This window comes from Crotalus tigris, unplaced genomic scaffold, assembly GCF_016545835.1.
Source record: "Crotalus tigris isolate CLP2741 ecotype Arizona unplaced genomic scaffold, ASM1654583v1 scf7180000018354.2857554, whole genome shotgun sequence".
Taxonomy (NCBI): domain Eukaryota; kingdom Metazoa; phylum Chordata; class Lepidosauria; order Squamata; family Viperidae; genus Crotalus; species Crotalus tigris.
In genome coordinates, this window is record NW_024096961.1 from 2,672,112 (window position 1) to 2,695,084 (window position 22,973).

The 22,973-nt window shown below is 39.0% G+C and overlaps 1 protein-coding gene across 2 annotated transcripts in view; it reads right to left on the minus strand.

The window, feature by feature from the left end:
* The window catches only part of KCNC1 (potassium voltage-gated channel subfamily C member 1), a 145,542-nt gene extending 128,259 nt beyond the window's left edge, over positions 1–17,283 (minus strand). For both annotated transcript variants that reach the window (XM_039350805.1, XM_039350806.1), the window contains exon 1: positions 15,228–17,283. In XM_039350805.1, coding sequence (XP_039206739.1) covers positions 15,228–15,797 — 570 coding nt within the window. In that variant the 5' untranslated portion in view covers positions 15,798–17,283. The remainder of the gene's footprint in view (positions 1–15,227) is intronic.
* Positions 17,284–22,973: the final 5,690 nt, after the last annotated feature.

Genomic DNA, 22,973 nt, shown 5'->3' on the forward strand with positions numbered 1-22,973 from the left:
ATAAGCTGCATTATTATATTTATATTGCTTAGATATTGTACCTTGTAAATAAAATGGGGGCTGAATATACTAATGAATCATATAGTTATCCAGCTATTTAAGAAGTCAAACCAAGTGATTTTGTATTGACATGTTTTGTATTTAATTTTTACTCAGGTTAGCTGAAGATTTTGAGGTTCCCAAAGGATAGTTGTTTCACTAGGGTGCAGGATAGAAGAGCATTTTCAGGATGGGCTACATAGGGGGTCACTATTTTAATTTGGACAGCAATCTAAAGCATTCATGATTCATAGAGTTAGCAATTTCAAATGACTACATAAGACTGTGCAAGGCTAGTAAGACTCTCTAAACTGAGGGTATTCCCCAACCTCATTTTGCAAAATAATTAGCAATGTTCCATAATTACCAAGAGGAATCTTGACATACCTTTAAAAAGCCATCTCTTTCTTCCATTTCTTGAAAAAGGCTAGAAGCTTGTTAGCTCTTTGATGGATCTTATGTAAAGGTTTACTCCTTGCATTTTTTAAAAAAAAGTCACCTACTGTATTTTGGAATCACAACTGGGACTGTGTCATAAAAAGCAAAGATTCAACAATAGCTTGCCACGGTACAATGGACAACTGGCAAATCCTGTAATAGCATGAGATATCTGACATATCTTTCTACATTTTGCAGAAATTTATGTTGCTGGGATAAGCTGCTAGTGTGGCTCAGTAGGTATGCACATATTTGAATTTCTAAGAAATAAACTGAAAGAGAAAGGATGATGATGATGATGATAACACTTGAAAAAAAAATGAAATTTGCAAAGGATAAAATGGAGTGGTCTTCCCAGATGAGCTTTTCTCAAGAAGTTCCAGTGCACTTTGGGATATTGATTTATTTCTGCCTAGATGTAGCTAACATTTCAAGTAATCCATAGTGATTTAAATTTACATTAAGTCTTTTAATAAAGTCACACATACTCTGGGGATTTCTTAAAGGCATAAACACCTCAAACTAGTCAGTGCAGTTACAGTCATCTTTACTGCTTGAGTATAGTTCAAAGAATGTGTTTGTTTCTCAAAACAACCTTTTCACTTCCATATCAAATGGCCATTAAGCATCTGCTGCAGTTGCTGGGCAATCCTATATATCTTTTTCCCAGAAATAAGTCCCACTGAGCTTTATACATAAACCATTTATCCTTGTCAGTTTTTGCAGCCTAGTGAAATTGCTGGTCCATCTGTAAAACCTGGTATCAGTTAATCTGAGGAAAAAGGCTGGAAGATTAAGCATGGTGTGTATTACAAGAGAGATTTGCATCATAAGCCTTCTCTTCCATAAATTAACCAAAGAAAGCTAATGATGCAACTCTTGTCTCTTGTTCTTTTCAAAACGTCTCCATAGGATATGGAAGAACAATAAGGACCTCAGCGAAGAAAAAATTGCCCCACATAATATCCTTGCATCCATATGAAAATTAAGTAAGGAATTCTATCATCTATCTATCTGTCTGTCTGTCTGTCCGTCCGTCCATCCATCCATCCATCCATCCATCCATCCATCCATCCATCCATCCATCCATCTCTATCTCTTTCATTCAGTCATGCCTGATTCTTGGAGACTGCCTGAAAAAGTCCCTGCAGTGTTCTTGGCAAGATTTTTCAAAAGTGATTTCCCCTTCCATCCTTCCTAGACTGAGAGAAAAAGACTAGACCAAGATCACCCTGTTGCTAGCTTTGGGCCTAAGGCAGGACTAAAACTGAGAGACTCCTGGTTCCTAGCCTACAGCTTTAACCACTATACCAAACTGGCCCTTATGAATATATTAGCAGAAGCCAAAACTAAACACAGCAAAAGGGACAGAAAACACAATAGTCTGTGCTTATTTCTACACCACTTCTCACAAAGGTTAGCAAAGCAAATTAATTGCTCAAGTATCTACATCTTGCTAAATATTGAAATAGTTGTTTGTCTGAATTACCTGATCAAAGAGCCCAGAAAGGTAACAAAAAAACAACAACCCTACAGAATAAGAGATTATTAATGGAGCATTATATGCTGCAACTACATTACAGCTTTTTGTACAGCTCACTGAAATTACAGCATTATTATATTTTTCCCCAATTCCAAGTTATTATCATGCAATTTTAACATACTGTTATTAAAGAAGCTTTTCATGAACAATTATCTTAGAAAATCCTGGAGCACAGATTTATTCTTTTTTTTTTTTTTGCATGATTAATTTGAGCAGCACAGCCATGTGTAAATCATGTTGAAGGAAATAAGAACCCCTTGAAACCTGATTCATTTGCCCTTGATTTGGTTGTTAGTGACAGAAAAATTATTGCGACTCTTGGTGAAACTTCAAAAATATAGTTGACTGTCTGAGACTGATTCAGAATGTTACAAAACCAAGGCTAGACATTGCCTAAGATCATATTGTTATATATTTACATAGAGAAAAAAAAACCACTTTCTGAATTAAGTCAAGAGCCTAGATTACTTAGTGTCAACTTTGCTTACTCGGTGCAAAATGGCTAAAATTTGAAATCTAATTTTAAAGCACATTTGATCTAACATTTACAGTATCCATCCTGTGATAATAATTTGAATGAATTTTCTTTGCAGTAGGAATATATAGTAAGTAATTTCCTCAGTAGAAAATACCAGCTCAGTAAGCAGCAAAGTATAGTAAGTATTTAAAAACTGCAAAGCTAATTGCAAAATCCTCAAAATTGTTGAGAACCGCTTTTTATTCCAATTTATTTAAAAATGCAGCAGACTGCCTTAAATGAAATCTTAATAAAAGAAAGGACTTTCTCTCTTTATTTGGCCACAATTTTTCTTGATACAAATGTAACATCACATCAAATAAACTTTGCAGGTTTATAAGATATAAGGCCTTTCTTAATAGACAACAATCCATAATATATATATATATATTATATTTTCAGTTTAAGAGATACTTAAATGGTTAGACTGATTATCAAATGTTTGAAACCAAGAAAGCCACAAATAGTCCTTGTAAGTCAATAAATCAATTTGATATGCAGATATTGACAGCTGAATGGAAGACGAGAGACCGTGTTAACATCTATATAAACATGTCAATAAGATGGACTTATTCACGAGAAAACAATATTTCAGATTTGTTGGATCCCATTGTGTTTGAAAAGGAATGAGTAAATCATTCTTTTGCATGCAATGCAATGACAATGTTTCATTAAAACACAGAAACCCAGTTTGGTCTTGTGGTTAAGGGCACCAGGATAGAAAGCGGGAGATCATGAATTCAGGTCCTGCCTTAGCCATAAAGGCTGACTGGATGACTTTGGGCCAGTCACTCTCCCTTTCAGCCCAACCCACCTCACAGGACTGTTTTATGGCGGTGAAAAAAGGAGGAGGAAAGGGCATTGGATATGTTTGCTGCCTTGAGTTGTTTGTAAAAATAATAAATGATGGGATGCAAAATATGTTTTTGTGATTTTTTTTTGGGAAAGTATTATTATCTCAGAAGACATGGTAACTGTTACATATGGTAACTGGACTTTGAAAAAGGGTTTCTTCATTATTTTGAGATGTCCATATTTGGATGTCCTCGAAGGAAGTTCGACATGTATGGAAATCAAAAACTGGACAATAAAAAAGAGTTCTCTCCATTATGCTTACTACAAAGAGACTTGTCTTTCAGTGTTGGAAAGACACATGTATAATCTCAATTACTTAGTAGGCTGAAGTCCTGATGTTATTTGAGACTTAGGAAACGGTCACCAATAGATGTAGACTACAGTGAAATAATCATCCTTAATTTAAATGTTTTTGTGTTGAAATGTTATATATATATCTTATATATGTATGCATAGCTTTCCTTTTTTTCTTTTCTTTTTGCTGTTTAATTAAAGAAAGTAAAGCATATAAAAATTCGGTGAATGCTAATATGAATTAAACACAAATGTGCAATTAATTAGAGATCTCTATCTGTCTATGGAAAAATCTGGATGCCTGCTGGTTATGGATTTTTCAGTTATTTATTGTCCTTACAATTAGGTCTTTGCAATTTTTCTCCTAGCATTTTCTACAAAGGGTAGTGTGAGGAGCTAGTACTAAATCTACACAATTATCAAAGTGACATCTATGGACTATCTACTTTTTAAAAGACTTTAACCATGGAAAGCTTGAAATTGTGCTTGGACTTTTATCCTAAATTATCTGAGTATGCATGTAATGTCTTTTTTTAAATAATTGTGTCAGAGATTTGTGTGCCTCTCTGCCTTAAACCCAAGAGACATTTTTCTCTTTCTCTCCCTCTGCCTTAAATGGGAGTGTTGGCAGCAAACATGAGCATAGTAAGACTAGATCCATTACATTCACATTATAATTTTTTTTAAAAAAAAACAACCTCAAAGTGACATCCTCTCTCCTTGGGTGATTGTTTATTACCTACTTCATACCAGAAAGCTGCTGAGTAATTAATTGCCATTTTAAGCTAGAATTTATAATGTAGCATATTCTGTATTAAAATTACATGTTAGTACGGAATGTCAACTTAATCGTATTAATGAGCAAGAAAAAAATCCTCTTTTTTTCAACTTTTTTCTTTTTCATTATTCATAGAGGAAACTCCTTTTAATTTTTTTTAAGGCTCTGTTTCTGCCTCACTGTTCAAAATAGGAATACTGTATATATACTTTGAGAGCCATTCTGGTCTAAATATATTTATAGGTTAATGGCCTAGAAAAAAATTTAGGGTCTTTGAAGAACCTTTAGATCCTTAGCATCTCACAGCTCTCTCTCCTGCTCTGTGCCAGGCAGGTATGTAGGTATTTTTGATACTGTGATTTCCTGGCTTCAGAAAGTGGCAGGCAGACGTATTGATGGGAAGAGAAGGAGAAAATAAATCACAGAATTTCTCCTTCAGAGTCAAAGAGCAAAAGCTCAGAGAATCTGTGGAGCAGAGATTATTGGATTTACAGTTTAAATGTCCAGCCGTGGTACATAAAAAGGAAGGAAGAAACAGTGTAAGAAAGAACATAAAGACACTTCTACTGTTAGTTGAATTTTATTGCATTTCCTTAAAGTAGCCACTCCATGAAACCCCTCTGATCCTGTCAAGATGGCTTTCACTTATGGACTGGGATCTCCCTCAATGGTTTTCAAATCCAAAAAGGCATATTTCAGTGATACCGTAATATATGTTTATTCATTCTTCTCCTGGGTAGTAGGAGAAGGGGGATGTTTTAAATCTCTCCAGACCCATGTTCTGAGATATAGAGAGAGGGTGAACTGAAGCATGGAAAATCTGTGAATATGAGAATGAGGAAGGAGGTATGTGTGCATGTGTAAGAAAGGGTGGGGGGGACAAATTAGAGATCAGTCCTACTATTGATACCAGTCCTATAGGATCAGTCCTACCATTGTCCTTATTCTTGTTGTCAATATCACCATTATCATACTATGCCATTGTTTGAAGGTAAAGGTTCATTCTCCAAGTTTGTTTCTGAACATTTCATTACCAGGCTAGATAACACTTTCATCAGTCGCTCAGGAATTCTGGGAGTTGAAGTCCACGAGTCATAAAAGAGCCAAGGTTGCCTACCCCTGGTTTAGGGGATGTCAGTATTCTTCTGTTTATAAGGGTTTTGTGTGATCACTAGGTCTTGTGATGAGTCAGGTATGTCAAGTGAGGGTCTTGTGATGGGTGAGGTGTGAATCATCAGTGGGAGTCTTGTGATGGGTTTTGTGATGGGAATTTTACCTCAGGTGAGGTCATTGTGAGGTGAAGTGTTGGTTGGGAGGACTTGCATGGGTTGAGAATCAGTGCTGTCTCAGTGCTGTCTCTGGTTGGCTGTGCAGTTGATTTGGATTCTGAGGGGTACGTAGGCTGGCTGTACAATCCCTCCCCCCCCCAGCACTTCACCTCCCAATAAGACTCACATGACATAACTTCCCCATCACAAGACCCGTCACAATGATTAATTATCACATTTTAAATAATTACCATCAAATATTAAGCATCACAATTCTAGCCGCTTTGCAGAATATTACCATTTCATTAACATCATGAGAAATTTTAAAAATCATGCATTATTTTGTTTATTGTGCTATTTTTTTTCTTTGCAAACATATGGATAAAATTGACAGAAGTTATGAAGCCATGTGTTTTTGCATTCTGTACAAGGAGATGTATCATTATTTTATATAATATGCCTACCATGACCGCTTATTCAGAGTTAGGGATGATTATTATTCCCATTTGCACATAATCTGAAAGTTAGCTATAGCCTGTTAACCAGCCAGTTAAGTCACAGGCTAGAAACCAGGAGACCAGGAGTTCTAGTCCCACCTTGGGTAAAAAGCCAGCTGGGTGACCTTGGGCCAATCACTCTCTCTCTCTCTCAGTCCTGGGAAGCAGACAAGAGCAAGCCACTTCTGAAATCTTGCCTAGAAAACAGCAGAAACTCATCCAGGCAGCCACTAAAAATCAAGATTGACTTCAAGGCACACACAGAAAAAAAAAAAAAGAGCAAATTCAGGGAAAAATCATTTCTCTCCTGTTCAGGGTAGAGTAACTTTAGCTCTACTTCTGTCAGCATTACTTCTTGGCATGATATTGGAGCATGTTGTCACTGTCATCTCCCAGTATGCTTTTTTTCAATTTCTCAGTCTAGCAAGCAAGTAAATAAAATAGGACTCGAACAAGGATATTCATTTTAATTTTCCTATTTCATTTCATGAAGCACTTAAATTAATTTAAAACATAAAGTATGGCCTCATAGCATATCAGACTATTCATCTACTCAGTGGCGCCTGCTCACTAGGCAACGTTTGCCAGAGTTTGGGGCAGAAGTCTTTCCCACCAACTATTTGCGATGTCGGAATTAAATCTGGGACCTTCTGCAGGCAATACATATTCTGTCTTTGAGTTATAAATCCTGTTTTGAGTCCCTCCTATACTCAAAATCTGAGGAAGTTCACATGTTGCTGAGAGCTTTTCCATTTTAACTGTAACTGTTTTTACCCCATTATCTCCTCCCCACCCTAAAAAAAAAGTGTTTATAGGAAATGGCAATCAATCATGGCTTCCTTGTGAGTGCACTGGAATTTAAATACACATATTTATCATATTGCCGTGTTAGTAGATGTATCTTGGAATGTATGTCAGGTTGCTGATGTCACACACCAGGGAAATCAGGAGATTCGGGAAGTTCAGATGAGTATAAATATTTATTGCAAGCTTAATTCTACCAAAATCTGAGCTAGTAATGGTCAAGGGAAATGAGCAGGAATTAAGAAAGCATGGGATGGACTTAAATCATTTGTGGGAAAGCAGGGATTCTTGACTTATAACACATTTGACCCTTCCTTCAGGTTCAGCCTGGCCATCTCCTACATCTAAAAACGAAAATATTGAACTGCTTTGATCTTCTGATGTAAATCATTCCATATATAAACTGAGGAGGAGGATAGACCCATAATGTGACTATGAAAGATTAAAAAGAAAAACCTAGATCCAAATTCAAATCTTCTCAACCTGACTCGTATGAGTAGAAGCCCAACTGCAAATTGACTAGATTGTGACACTACTTTCCCATGGAGAGAAGCTCTCTCTTTCTTTCTCTCTCTCTTTTTAATGGATATTTTATGCTCACAAAAATGTTTATAATGTACACAATGTAGGAATGATTGATGGTGTGATGAACCAGAATGGTAACAGCTAGAGGTGTTGTTGTTGCTGTTTAGGAATTAATTATGGCTGGTGTTAGTTAAGGAAAGATTTTCATTTGCACTACCGTACAGTAGTTCCCGTACTTACATATTGCGTAAAATATGTAGTTAGACCTCCCCCATCCACATTTAAAGGTTCTCTGTGTTAATTTGTTTAAATGATTAGTCTAGTCCAGGGGTGTCAAACTCACAACGTCACGTGATGTGTCATGACATATCGTGACTTTTTTGCCATTGCTGGCAATGGGGTGGGCGCGGTTTCACTATGATGCATCTGATCCACGGGCCAGCAGTTTGACACCTCTGGTCTAGTCTATTGTTAAATATATACATTCTGGTTATTTTATTTTTATTTTATTATATTTTATTTTATTATATTATTATTTATTTAATAATAATTTATAAGATTATTAGACTACAGGTTACTCATATCAGCCTTTTTCATATCTTCACCTTCGCTTTTCCTTCCTTTTCCTTCACTTAGGTAACCATCTAAAATTCAAGCAATAGGGAGGGTGGGCATTTTTGGAATCCTGTAATCCTCAGCTTAATTTCATGCCATCTTGCCTAGTTTAAACAGCTGAAATCTCTTATGCCAGTGATGGCGAACCTTTTAGAGACCGAGTACCCAAATTGCAACCCAAAACCCACTTATGCATCATCAGGTGCCGGGACTAAAAAGTTCAATCAATTCCAACTTTGCAAGATCTTTTTTTTTCCCGCGAGAAGTTGAAATTGACTGATTGATTGAAACTTTTTTTTTTGTACACGGCAGCGGAGGCCTAAAGTGAAAAGGTTTTATAAAACCCAGCTGAAGGCCTAGGACTGGGGCGACAGTGCGCGTGCCCACAGAGAGGGCTCTGAGTGCCGCCTCTGGCACCCGTGCCATAGGTTCGCCACCACTGTCTTATGCTTTCCTGAAGCCTGTTGCTTGGAAGAGAAGAAAGAGAAAAGAGAAGTTGCAAGAAAGAGAGAAAACAGAAATGATATACACAGAGAAAAGATTCTTCCTATAAATTGGGGCACTGGCTTTACCTTTGCCCATTTTGGGTTAACTGACTTCCTCCACCAGATTTCCTTTGCTGCATATCTTTTAGCTGCTCTTCAGAATTCAGAGCTGGATTTGAGTGGGGACTACAAGCAAGGAATTCTGTTTCTAGCCCATTTCCAGAATACTTCTAATGTAACCATTTGGCTTTAATTAGTTGATTGTGCAGACTAAATAGCTCAGTTGCCTAATTAGCTAGCTACCATAATGGAGAAAAGATGTTTTCTTGGTTCAGTTTGCCTTCCCCTTATCACTCCTTTTTATTATATAAGATGTATTTTTACTGGTTTTGTTGTATACTGCCCAGAGTCACATTTATGAGATGAGTGACTTTATAAATTTTATCAACCAATCACCACTCCAAGCAAGAAGTATTTACTTATTTGCTTCTTTTGCTCTTTTAATCACTTGCAATTTGGTTAACAACTTTCAGAGGCTTGTGGCTTCAGACTGTGCAAACACCTGTGATGTAAAAAGTTTTCCAAAAGCTGAACCTGGGATTATGTTAATACAAATATTATCACTGTCTATGACTATCTCTAGACAGCAAAAAAATAAAGTCCAATTATTATTGGGCTGATATCATAGAAGAACCTGACCTTCTAGGCTTCTGAAGTAACATTCCAGTGCAGTGCTGGATTTATTCAGTTATTTGTTCATCAATTAATTAACTCAATTTATATGACCATCCATCTTGCCATGGCAACTCTGGGCAGTTAAGAGCATTTAAAATCAACATACAGATAACATAAAACCCACAATACATGCATCAATATATCCTGCTATAAGTGTAACACCTACTCCTTAAAGTTGGGGACAGATGGGCTTAACCTGTACAATAATCCACTTAAGTACCATAGCCCTCCCTTTATCCCAACCCCCATCCCAATTTCTCTACCCCTAAGGTCCAAAGATGGTGATTGAAAAGAAGAATCAGAAGAAAACTGATGTAGCCCATATCCACAGTTAGCAGCTTTAACCCTAGCCTTAAAACCTGTTTGCTACAAATCAACAACTTTACCAACTAACAGTTTGGCCTCCATGTCTGAGAACACATGCAAGTCTTCAAGACTTTATGAAAAACTGGCAGAATCAGGGCCATCTAATATTGGGAATATAGTGTTCCACGGGTAGTCACTGATTTTCTGGATCCAGAAATACGATACTCCTCAAGCAATGGGACTTGTAGCATGTTTCTCTTGATATACCAAATGGAATGAGTAGAGACAATCAGGGAGAGTTCCACAAATAAACCAGCCCCGTGTCATATAAGACTTTATAGGTGACAGTCAGTATCTTGAATGGCAGCCAATGCAGCTCCCAGAACAGAGCTATAACATAAGCACACCAAGATGCACTTATAATTGCCAGGGCCTCCACATTCTGAACCAGCTGCAGCTTAAGAAAACTCTTCAAGAGTAGCCCAAGGTAAAGCACATTTGTTATAGGCAGAAAGAATACTCTTGAGAAATGGAAAGCAAAGCCATCACTGAGACAACAATCAAATAAAAGAAATCTGAATCCAGGGCAAAACTGTAATCTGAGCAAGGACCTTAGACAAAGAGTTCTCAAGAAGAAGGAGGGAGGGGGAAGGTCATTCAAATTTGTGAGATTCTATTTCTTGATTGTAAACGTGGTGTTAGCATTCACAACTTTGGTTTTCTAGTTGAGTCTGCTTTGGAGGGCTTGCAACATTGGAATAAAACCACTCAGGAGATGATCAAAGCATGAGTGACCACGAGCAGTGCTTCCTGGTAAATCTGGCACATTGTGCCAGTTGTGCGAAAGCCCTCCTGACCATAGCTGCCATCTATCCTTGAACAGGAGCTGCAAACCCACGAGGACCAATCACATTGTGCCCCATTTCTCCTTGAAGTAGTTCTCCCCAGAACAAGAGATGGGGGGGAAAAAAATCTCAGGATCCAGGGAAGTCCTAAAACCCAAAGCTGCTCATTTTTGCTAAGATTGACCTGAAATCTATTTAATTTAGCTAGGAAGTGCTGATGCAGGATTTCCAGTCTGTGCACTCTGCCCTACTCCCAAGGCAAGTGTGGATGGCCAGGTGTTTTGGGCAGTGGTCAAGGGGAAGGAAGAGACTTTGCTTGCAGCACAAGCCAAAAAAGTAGAATGATGGAGACAGGACAAACAGTCAATAAGGAGGATGATCAAATTAAGGAGGCGGGGGATCCTGGAATGTGTCTTATTATGCCTCCTGATATTGGTCTTATCAATGTAGGTACTTTACCATGGCTACAACAATTGATCCCAATGCTTCTATTTTTAGTATAAGAGGAATGTGCAACAAAGAAAACAGCTAAGGGATGCAATTACAATATTTAGGATACTACTAGCTAATCCATGTTTTCCTAAGTTTCCTTTCCTGCATTTCCATCAACTTCTAGGAACAGTAACTATTTCTTGATCACTTGGTCTAATCAGCCCATAGGAGCAAAGCTGGCCTGTATATCAGGAAGAAGAAGGTGACTGTAGGTAGAATGAGGTAGAATGTAGTTTCCTAGGGTTTTTTTTAGCATATCTATTTAATGCTAAACATTTTAGTCATCAGTTTGTAACACATACTCTGATATTAAAATGAAATCTATTATGTAAGGTTTTAAATTAAATCAGTAATACATTCAAACCTTTAAAATTAAATCCTTAATGTCTCAGATTACATTGACCAGGAACTGTTCCCCACCCCCCACCCCAGAACAAGCCTGTACACTTGTATAACAGTTTTTCAACTTAAACATTTTGTTTTGATTATCTAATATGAGGGGGTGAGACAGGTGGTTCCCCCACTGATGAATCCATTGCAGAAAGTCAATAATGAAACGTCAAGACATTCTGCTTTCTGCATATGAATATATACTGCTCAAAAAAATAAAGGGAACACAAACATATAGGATCCTATACGTTTGTGTTCCCTTTATTTTTTTGAGCAGTATATAATGCAGATTATACTGGAAAGAAGTATAATGAGGATTCATTCTTTTTTAGCCTGGATGAAGCTACATCATTTCATTCAATATCAGATGAATATAATGATGATGATTACTACTATAGCTATGCTTCATGCACTTTAATATTTCTTCCTTGGACTTACTGTAGACAATTCCACAGCATAAGAAATACCGTGAACTCTAAACATAGAGAAGATGCTTCCTTGCAGGTATCTAAAAGGCTTCAGAACCTATTGAGCTCTAGAGACTTTGTAGATTTGAATTTCATCTGAACAATTATATGGGTATCATTTGGAAATTGGTTACAGCTAAATATATAATCATGATTAAAACGCATGTAAACTGTAATAAAAATGCAAATATTGGAAAAATATAACAGCGGATTATTGTGGCGGCCGAATGGTTAGAATGCAATATTGCAGTTTAATTCTGCTGAATATGCTGGCAGCTCGATCCTGACCAGATCAAGGTTGACTCAGCCTTCCATCCTTCCAAGGTCGGTAAAATGAGGACACAGATTGTTGGGGTCAATATGCTGACTCTGTAACCGCTTAGAAAGGGCTGTAAAAGTACTATGAAGTGGTATATAAGTCTAAGTGCTATTGATATTGCTAATACTTTTGGAAGACTCTTTGTTAGATGAATGTTTTATCTTTTATGCTTTATGTTTTAAAAATAATTTACATGAGTTTCCTTTAATGACATTTTAGGTAGGTTGAGATTTGTTAATCTATGTCAGGGGTGTCAAAGTGTCAGCCCATGGGCCGGACGTGTCATTGGGAAACCATGCCCACCCCACTGCCAGCAATGGCAAAAAAGCTCCAATACGTTGCACGATGTCATGTGACATCGCAAGTTTGACATGTCTGATCTATGTTGCTTATAAACTATAATACCATATATCCAAGAATTCTCTTATATACATTTTCATTGATTGATTTTTGTATGGTACACGGTATTGTTAAGTGTCCATTACTATATCTTCAATGGGTAGCATGTGAACATATAGGACAGACTCAGCTACAATAAATGTCTGCATGGACATTTATACTTTTACAGAAACTTTGCAAAACCTGTATGTTAATAATGTTATGAGAACTATCTATACACATAGCTTGGGTCTATTAGCAGAAGAAATCAAAGCACGTGCATATCAAAGGAATAGACAATAGAATTCCAGAACATGTACTCCCAAAACTGATGCAGGCAACACACACAAAAAAAATGCATATTATAGACCACAGCTCCTCTGCTGATTCTCTTAAACCTTTAGTGACTTGAACTTTCACTTATGCTTTCCACTTTGCCTTCTACAGGTAGTCCTCAACTTACAACAGTTCATTTAGTGACCATTTGAAGTTACCCACGGCATAGAAAAAAGTGACTTATGACCGGTTTTCACACTCATGATCATTGCAGCATCCTCATGGTCACTTGATCAAAATCCAAACACTTGGCAACTGACTCATATTTAGGACGGTTGCGGAGTACCGGGGTTGAGTGATCACTTTTTGTGACTTTCTGACAACCATGTGACTTACTTAACAGCTGCAGGGACTCACCTAACAACCGTGGCAGGAAATGTTGTAAACTGGGACAAAACTCATTTAACAACTGTCTTGCTTAGCAACAGAAATGTTGGTGGGTCGATTGAGGTTGTAAGTCGAAGATTACCTGTACTCCAGCTGGGCCTCCAGAATCTCTGAGACAATTTTAACTGAAGCTGCTAGGAACGCAGCGCTCTGCATACAAAGCATGAGCTTTAGCAATCAACTAGAGTTTCTCCTCAAATGCATTGAATTTGATCTTTCTATAAATAATGGCAAATTAGATTAGGAGGCCTCTGATCTTGATGCATATGCGTAATTTAGCAGCTCCAGAGAGGCAAGGCTTTGGATAGATTTTCCAGAAACCAATTTATGTCTATATTTTTTGCTCAGAGCCAGAAAGATTCACCTGAAGAAGCCCTCAGCTTGGCTTCCATACTGTCACACTCTCCTGGGAAAGACAACTAGGACTCAAAAGTTGCTGGTCTATAACATTTTTTGCTTTTATGATGGAGTAAATATTTAATTAATCTTTTCCTCAACTATTTAAAGATTCGCTGCTTTCAACTCACTAAATTCAGTGGGGAAATCTCAGAAGACTACACAGCAAAAACAATGTCACCTACAAGAGAGTGTAGAAAGCATCTCAGAACTTGCTTCCAGACAGAACATCTCATTTATTCTTTTGCCAACCTGGCACCACCCCAGTTATTCTGAGATATTGGCTGAGCAAAATACTTCCAGTAAATAACAAAAATGTTTTGATGTACCCAATAATTCATTTTGTTGTTCCCGTCAAATTTTCTGTTCATCTTCAGATAATCAACAATTGCTTTTGAATTGCTTTAGAGCCTTCTCCAGATGGAAAATATCAATCAAGCAATGAATTAGTTCTTTGTATGCATGCATGGGCATACATACAGACAGACACCAATAAACATACTTCAGTAGGAGGGAGGGGGGAACGATCATATAATGCATAAGGAAAATGCAGAAATGCCAAGAATAGATGAATAAATGTGGCTTTTCATTTATGTGTGAAGTATGTGGCTATGTACACGTACAGCCATAAAGATACTAAAATTAACCCTATTTTTCCTGCAACCATTAATCCATTCTCTCCACATTTCATGCAGCAAGAGCTGCATGTGATTGAGCCAGCCTCCAGTGACGTCAATATGTATTTTGATGACATCAAAGAAAGCAAAAATCTTTTCTCATTTTAGCACAAAAGAGTGTTTCCTCACAACACCATATATATCTAGTCTGACAAACCTTTGCCTAACACGATCACAATCCCAGTGATAAGCTGAGTATAACATTTATTTTCTGTTGCTTGCAACTGTTGGTGAGCAGAAGGTAGAATAGTCATCTTGCCCTACAGTGAAATAATTGTTTACACGCATATCTTGATACGAGTTGCTTTAGCCTAACGAAAATGTGATAACTATAGAGAATAAATCTGGAGCATTGTGTCTGCCATCTGTCTTGGAAATCAGATCAAAGTGCCCTTGCAGCTCATTGAAAAACAACAAAAACTTTAAGACACAGGTCTTCTATTAAGAAGCTTTAGTAATGAATTTCTCTTCATCTTGTTGAATGGAAAAAAAATGGAATGGAAGTTAAAGAGGAATCCTGACACAAGACATGTTCTAGGCAATTACTTGTAAGCATGTGGGAAGGTGTCTCTTTTTTGGTGGGATTTTGACTTGTTGGAATGTTTTTTTCTCCTCACAGACCAAAAAAAGAAAAAGAAAAGTGCCATTATATCTGCCCTCGTTCCAAAAGGCTGGCTTTGTGTGTCTCACAGGCAATATTGTTCCTTGTCTGTCTTTAAGTACAATATATGCAAGAACATGCAGGACATGAAATACAAATAGGGATCAAGAAACACCAAATTAAAAACCTCCTTAAAGGGCCTGGAAACAACTAGTCTGGGTTTTGACTTGTATGGCTTACCCTTGCATATCTGGAGGAATAGGGATCCTCAAAGAGTGCCCAAATCCGAGGGTGCCACCTCTTCCAAAAGCCCCCTGGCCTTCCATCTGGGGAATCACTCAGGGCCAGGCGTTTGGTCATCTCCAGCTCCTCTTCACCATCACCTGAGTCTCCTGTGCCATCTGCATCTCCATCATCAGCACTGTTATCCAGGGGTGCTCCACCAAAACTGTCCAGGGCCTCTTCAGCATCACGATGCTGCCTATAGGTCATCCAGCAACAAGGCTCCACATCTGTTTCATCAATGCCCCAGAAGGCTAGCTCCTCCTCATACAGAGGTCCACACACATCTGCTGGGCAATGCAGCTTACCTGTTCGGTAATAGTTCAGGATGTGGGCAAAGACACCTGGGTGCCGATCGAAGAAGAATTCATCTGCACGGGGGTCATAGTCAAAGTGACTGTGGGCATCTGGCTCAGCGATCCAGGCCAGCCGGGTGCCAGGCAAGGTGCGTAAGGTGCTGCGGTAAGTCTGGTGCCTAGTCCCTCCCACATTGATCACAATACGATCACTTTCATCACCCTGGCCCATCTCGTCTCTTATTAGGCATGTCGTGGAATCATCCAAGCAAGCACAACACACAGCAAGCTCATAAGGGGTGGCTGCTCATCTGCAATCAGTAACTAACTTGATACCTTAGACATGCGGGCAAGAGACGCCCACTGTTCTTAGCCACTTATATCCTTCACAGCAAGTGATGCAAAATCAAGAGTACCAGTGAAAGTTAATGATGGCAGATTCAACTTCTTTATTCGGAAGCCAGCGTGCTCCTAGATGTAAGATGTAAGATGCAGGTGCCTATAAATAGAATATGCTGATGAAAGGCTCCTTCCAAGAACAAAGATTGTGAGGGGTGTTTCGTTAGGGAGGTAAGTATGGTTGTGCGTGAGGAAGATTGCTTCCTTGCTGGGCTGTGGCAATTAATACCTCCAATGCCACACTGCTGACCTACAAAGAAGATGCAAAGGGTGGTGATAGGGGCCTGCAACAAGAGACTGAGGGCAGTGAAATAGGGTTTTACAGACACAACCCACACATACGCTCACACAGACACACAATACAGTGCGAGGAAGAAAGGGCATATACCGATGCTCAGCAGCAGCAATCAGACCAGATCCCCTGAAAATGCAGAACAAAATTCCTTCTGTACCTCAGTCCTAGAGGCAGAGGCAGGCGCAAGAGGCAGCTCTTCAGAAGAGCTCAACACATAGCAAGCTGAATACCGGCGTCGATTTTTTTTTTTTTTTTCAGAACAGAAATTCAGCGAGCACGTGAAATTCAAAGGCGCTAAAGAAACGATGGCGATGATGAAGCAATAGCTAATATATTGGGGTGGGGGAAGACGTAGCTAACCATTCCCCAGCTGAAAGAAAAGATCACGAAATTCGCTTTCCCTCTCCGTGTCTTCTTTGGCGCCCTCCCTGCTGATGCAGTTCACACTTCGCAGCAGCCCAAAAAGAGGCCCTCGCGCCTGTAGCTTACGCCGCTCGAGGGCCCCTCCGGGGATCGATCGAAGAAAGGCGCCAGAAGCGCAAGGCTTTACGATCGCGTGGTGCTGAATGGACAGCGCTCGATTCCTTCGCCAAGGAAGCGCCTCTCGAGGAGAGGGAGAGAGAGAAAGAGAGAGAGGTGATTTGGCCGACTTCTATCTGTCCTGAAGCCGAAGGTGGAACGAGATGGGGGGACTGGGTGGCCGGAATAAATCAAGGCGAGGGCATCTTTATTCCGCCTTCACAACAGGCTGGATGGAGCCGGCGATTTAGGCAGGTTGAGCGATGCTGAAGCCGCAGGTGGGTTGTGCTGTGGAGAGACGGAAGATCGGCGCGTCTTGCCCTCGCTCTCCCTCTGTTCTTCCCTCTCACGCGCCCGCTGCACAAAAGATCTGGCAAGTGGTGCTGAAGGCTCTGTGCCAGGGAACACGGTGCTGGTGCTGCCGCCTCTGCCGCCGTCGTTCTTGCCGCTAATCCGGCTAGTTCGGTCTCTGGACACTTCGCGCAGGCGCACTGGGCCAGGAATAGAGCAGTTCTCTCTGGGTCCTAATGCAGCACCAAGAGAGGCAGATGCCAGCAAGAGGATGCTGAGCGGAATCACCTGGAAAAGGAACGATCAGGTAGAGATTGCAGTGAACTAGGAGTGTGGGCGTGCAATCCGCCTAGTTTCTTTCAACAGGAGGCGTCGGGAGAGAGAGGCGGGAACTATATTGTTGGTCAGGCAGCTGGAGAAGACTTGACTCCGTCTGGCTATGTATGCTCTCGGTTCAGCCTGATCTCCGGTTTTATTGTGTGAGAGTTTCCGATGGAAGACCTTCAACGTTTGGGGACACCTTCTGAAACATTCCTGAACTGTGCCTTTGAATTTGCCGCTCTAGCAGAAAGCAGGCCCTAGGACTGAAGAAGAAGGGAGCGGCAAGTCAGAGAGATTCTGCATTTCTACTGTCTCCTTCTACAAACCTCAGATTCTGATGGGAATTGCCTAAGTGGGAAAGGGATTAAAGTCTAGGTTTCATGTCGCATTGCATTTGAGGCACCCAGGTCATTTCCTCTTCACAGGCAATTTATAGAATCTTCTAACATCAACCTGAACATCACTGTAGTGAGAAGAAAGCCCATCTTCATAATAATAATAGTAATAGTAATAGTAATAATAAAGTTGGAAGGGACGTTGGAGGTCATCTAATCCAACCCCCTGCTCAGGCAGGAAACCCTATACCATTTCAGACAAATGGCTGTCCAGTCTCATAATAATAATAATAATAATAATAATAATAATAATAATAATAATAATAATAATAATAAAAGTTGGAAGGGACCTTGGAGGTCATCTAGTCCAACCCCCTGCTCAGGCAGGAAACCCTACACCATTTCAGACAAATGGCTGTCCAGTCTCTTCTTAAAAACTTCCAGTGTTGGAGCATTCACCGCTTCTGGAGGCAGGTTGTTCCACTGGTTAATTGTTCTAGATACATCAGCAACAGGATGGCTGGATGATGATGGAAGGTGCTATAAATTACCAGTGAGGAACTGGCCAGGGGCATCTGAGGTCTAATAGATGGATTCAAGCCAGCCCTCATTGTAACAGAACAAGCTGAGACAACTGCAGGGAAGAAGCAACCTTTCTTCTCACGCTTTCGCCAAAGATAGCAACATCTGACACTAAACACGTAACATTTTTCCCCAGAGAAAATCTGTGTCTCCCCTAATATCCATCCACTATCCCATCGGTATGTAGTTCAAGCAAAGAAGAAAAAAATTCTTCCTGACATGAGTTATTTCTCAGCAGAAGTAAAAAAGAAAAACGGCATAAGTGGTTCTTGGTTTATTTAAGAGAGCATATATTTGCCACAGTAACAACCAACATTTAGAAATTAAAAAAAAAAAAACCCTACAAATTAAAGAGGGTTTCAGGGAAGAAATCCATCTATTTATGAGCTCCAGCTTGATGTTAGATTTGCTTTACTGAGGAAAAACTAGATTTCCTGGGGCACCACGTAGTCTCTACTAAAGTCCTGCTTCAGTATAATATTCAGAATATATACGAGCTCTTCTCACCTAGTGTACAATGGAAATCCCGAGTTATAGTATTCTGATGAAAGCCCAGTCTTCCAGTCAGAATGTATAATGCAACATGACACGAAGCTGAAGACTTTGATTCAAACGCCCCCGTTTCGCTCTATAATTATTACTTTTTTTTAATTGCCTTGCATGGGTAATAGAAATTGAGCTGATATTTAGTTTCTCATTCAGGCTTTGTCCTGCAAATATTTTTATAATTCTATGTTCCAGAAAGCCTATATGGCATACAACTGGATCATCTCCTTTATATGGGAATGCTAGCTACATTTTCAAATCCTTATGCTGATACTTAACATTCTGTATGTGTTTATTTGAAAGAAGGCAACTCTTTGCTGCAGTAAAGCCCTGTCTCATCTCAGAAATATAATATATATAAAAACCACATCTCATCCTCCCGGTCCTTGTCCTTTATATTTGGCCAGGAGTCCTCAGACTCATCTTGCATATTTATGGTTGTTTGGAAACATCAGCTTGTGATTTGTCTTCAGTCTGCTTTGCTGGTCTTATTGACTGAAATATACTAAGCCAGCTGTCCTGACTCTGCATTGAATCTGAATAAGCACTGATGTTAGGAAAGTTGTATAATAGATTTAACCATGGTGAGATTTCTGAGTTTTAACAGAGTGTGCTCAATATAAAGCACATAAGGCATTTCCCCCCATTCTTCTTACATATGTGTCAGATTTCTAGTTTTTAATTTCCTCCATATGTGTCAAATTCCAGTCCCATCATAAAGAGAAAATGAGAGTTGGAGTCTAGAGCTTCTGGAGAGAAACAGGTTAGAAGAGAGTGATATAAGGACATAGAATTCTTATCTAGGATGACAAACAAATACTATGTGGCATTGGTTATATCACTTATACTTTGACCTCTGGTGAGAACTTTTTCTAGGAAATAAAAAAACTGAATAAAATGCATTTTTATAATCCAGCTAGATGTCATCAAGAACAAATAGATCTGATCTGAAAACTTCTATTGCTAAGTGCTGAGTAATTCGGGGAGAAACAAATGCTGCTTATAGATTTCTTTTGCTGAAAATGTTTCCCAATTAAATCAGGAAAGTATAGAATAATTTTAGGGCATAGGTTTTGCACACTGTCTGATTAAAGCTACTATGGAAGGAATCTGTAAGAAATAGTTGAACTCAAGTAAGCTGCAAAAATATTTTTTAAATATTCCTGTTGAAACAGGTAAGACAGATTCAAGTGACAAAATGCACTTATACTTACAAAATACATTTGATAGTCTTTCACATCAGTGATGAATGTCTATGGCTTAGAGCTGTGGTGTCTTAGAAGATATAGCTTGCTGCATAGAAAAATGTCTTAATAACAATATAGAAAGGCTTGTTATAAATGGAAAAATCAATCTGTCGCTTTCTTTCTGCTTTGTCTGTACACTCAGTGAAAAAGACACTGGAAGAATGTACTCTACATTCCTATTATTATTTTTTTTGCTTAATGTAGTTGACCATTTTTTCCATACAGAAATGATACATGCCATTTAAAGTATCAGTTTAAAAATCTCCTCTTAAAATATTCTCATGTAGCTTTAAGGTTTGTGCAGTTTGCTATATAGCCAATTACTTAGTTAAGGAGTATCATGTTCCAGTATTCATGTTCATGTTTACCTACTTAATGGAAGTACCAGTTTAATTCTCTGTGGTTTGGAACCATCAACTATTATCCATTGTTAACATCATCAATCATCTGGATGCTCTTACAAACAAAGATATGATGTCTAACGAAGTTGTAACAAAGAAAAACAGTATGAAGAATCCATCCATCCATCCATCCATCCATCCATCCATCCATCCATCCATCCATCCCAGAATTAGAGTCCTTGGATCTTCTGTATGTATATGTGATAGAATAGATAAAAATATATTCTTATCACAACCTTTTTTGGTCCTCATGGTTTGGTCCCATTTTGATTGTTCTAACTGTTGTGCATCTGCATATTGATTTTTTCAGGAAAATTAAATATTTGGTCATATGAAATAAGAAAATACCAAATATTCCTCTATCCTAGTAATAAAGAATGATTGACTGGAATTCATAGAAAATAGAATAACAGAGTTGGAAGAGACCTTGGAGGACATCTAGTCCAACTCCCTACACAAGCAGGAGATTCTATACCAGGGGTAGGCAACCTTGGCTCTTTTATGACTCGTGGACTTCAACTCCCAGAATTCCTGAGCCAGCATGGATGGCACAGGAATTCTGGGAGTTGAAGTCCACGAGTCATAAAAGAGCCAAGGTTGCCTACCCCTTCTCTATACCATTTCAGACAAGTAGCTGTCCAGTCTTTTCTTGAAGACCTCCAGTGATGGGACACCTTCAACTTCTGAAAGCAAGGCATTCCACTAGTTGATTGTTCTCACTGTTAGGAAATTTCTCCTTAGTTCTAGGTTGCTTCTCTCCTAGATTGGTTTTCATCCATTGGTTCTTGTCTTGCCTTCTGATGCTTTGATAAGTAGTTTGCCTCCTTCATCTTCGTGACAGCCCCTCAAATACCAGAACACTACTATCATATCACCCCTAGTCCTTCTTTTCACCAAATTAGACATACCCAGTTCCTGCAACCATGCTTCATATGTCTTAATCTCCAGTCCCTAATCATCTTTGTTGCTCTTTTCTGCACTCTTTCCAGAGTCTCAACATCTTTTTTATAGATTCCTGCATGTCTATGGAGATTCTCAGTCATCCAGGTCATAGTTGTCTCGAAGATGCTTTTTCACGAGGCAACTGGACTTTCTTGTTTTTCCTTTGAAGACTTTTCACTTCTCATCCAAGAAGCTTCTTCAGCTTCATCAGAGCAAAATGTCTTCAGAGGAAAAAACAAGAAAGTCCAGTTGCCTTGTGAAAAAGCATCTTTGGGACATAGATTCCTATAGTTTCTTTTTTTCTCTCTTCAGTAACAAAGTGTTAGCATTTTATTGGTATTCATCAGGGATCAGATTGTGATGACTCTCTGATTGTTAATGAGTAGAAGGTGCCAACCAACACTGGTGAGTTATATTAATAAAAAAATGATGTAACCACAGGTACTATTTTCAAAATAAACCAACAAAATGCTATTTTTTTAAAAAAATATATACTAATGATTGCGCCTTTGAAGTTTTATGGGGTAGGGTGCAAACTGCAATTATTTGCATGCTCTCTGGAAAAAATTCTTCAATGGAATACAACAAATGTATGGGAGCTGCACTGGTTGCCAGTAGGCTTTCATAGACTGTTATTGGATCTCCTGTGGGAATAGATTATATCTTTTTTCATGCTTTCAATATCCTATTTTGAGATGAAAGACAATGCTGAAAGATAGGAATGATGATTGGTTGCTAAGGACCCCTTCCAAATCCAATTTCTACTCATGCTAGATGGGGGGATTATGGGAGGGTGGGGCAGTGGGGCACCAGGTTGGAAAAGGCCTAACTAACCTAAACATCATTCACAGAATATACACATCTTCACTCAGAAATCCCAATGTCAAACTGTAGTGTTGGACTCTTGACTTATCTGTCTCTCTTTTTTGTCTTGCCTTTCTTCCTTTACTTTGTTTAACCATTGTCATGAGCTTGCTATTAGAATTATGCTTTTGGGTTGCGCTCGCTCGCTCGCCCTCTCTCTCTCTCTCTCTCTCTCTCTCTCTCTCTCCCTCCCTCCCTCCCTCCCTCCCTCTCCCTCTCCCTCTCCCTCTCCCTCTCCCACCCTCTCCCTCCCCCCCCTCCCCCCTCTGGACTTGCTTCAATTCATCTTATTCTAATAACAGTGGTGAAATCCTGCAAAGACTTGCTTTTCTGATTTAATTGAAGAAATTGTCATTCCTCCAGAACTGTGTATCCAAGCATCTTTCCTTGGAAAACAGTTTGCTTTTAAAGCAGCAAAAAAGCAAACTTGGGCAAACAATCACTATGCTGATACAAAAGATTGCAGAAGAAACAAAATAGAACTAGGGATTTAGCAAACACCAGAGAATATGTATGAGACTGAATTATGGACAATGTCATCATGTTTTCAGCTACTGAACTATTCCAAATTAACTGGATTGCAAGCCTATATAAAAATGTAGCAAATATATATCATCTTTCATTAGGAAAGAAAGCTGGTTCAGATGTTAAGCTATTATCTAAATA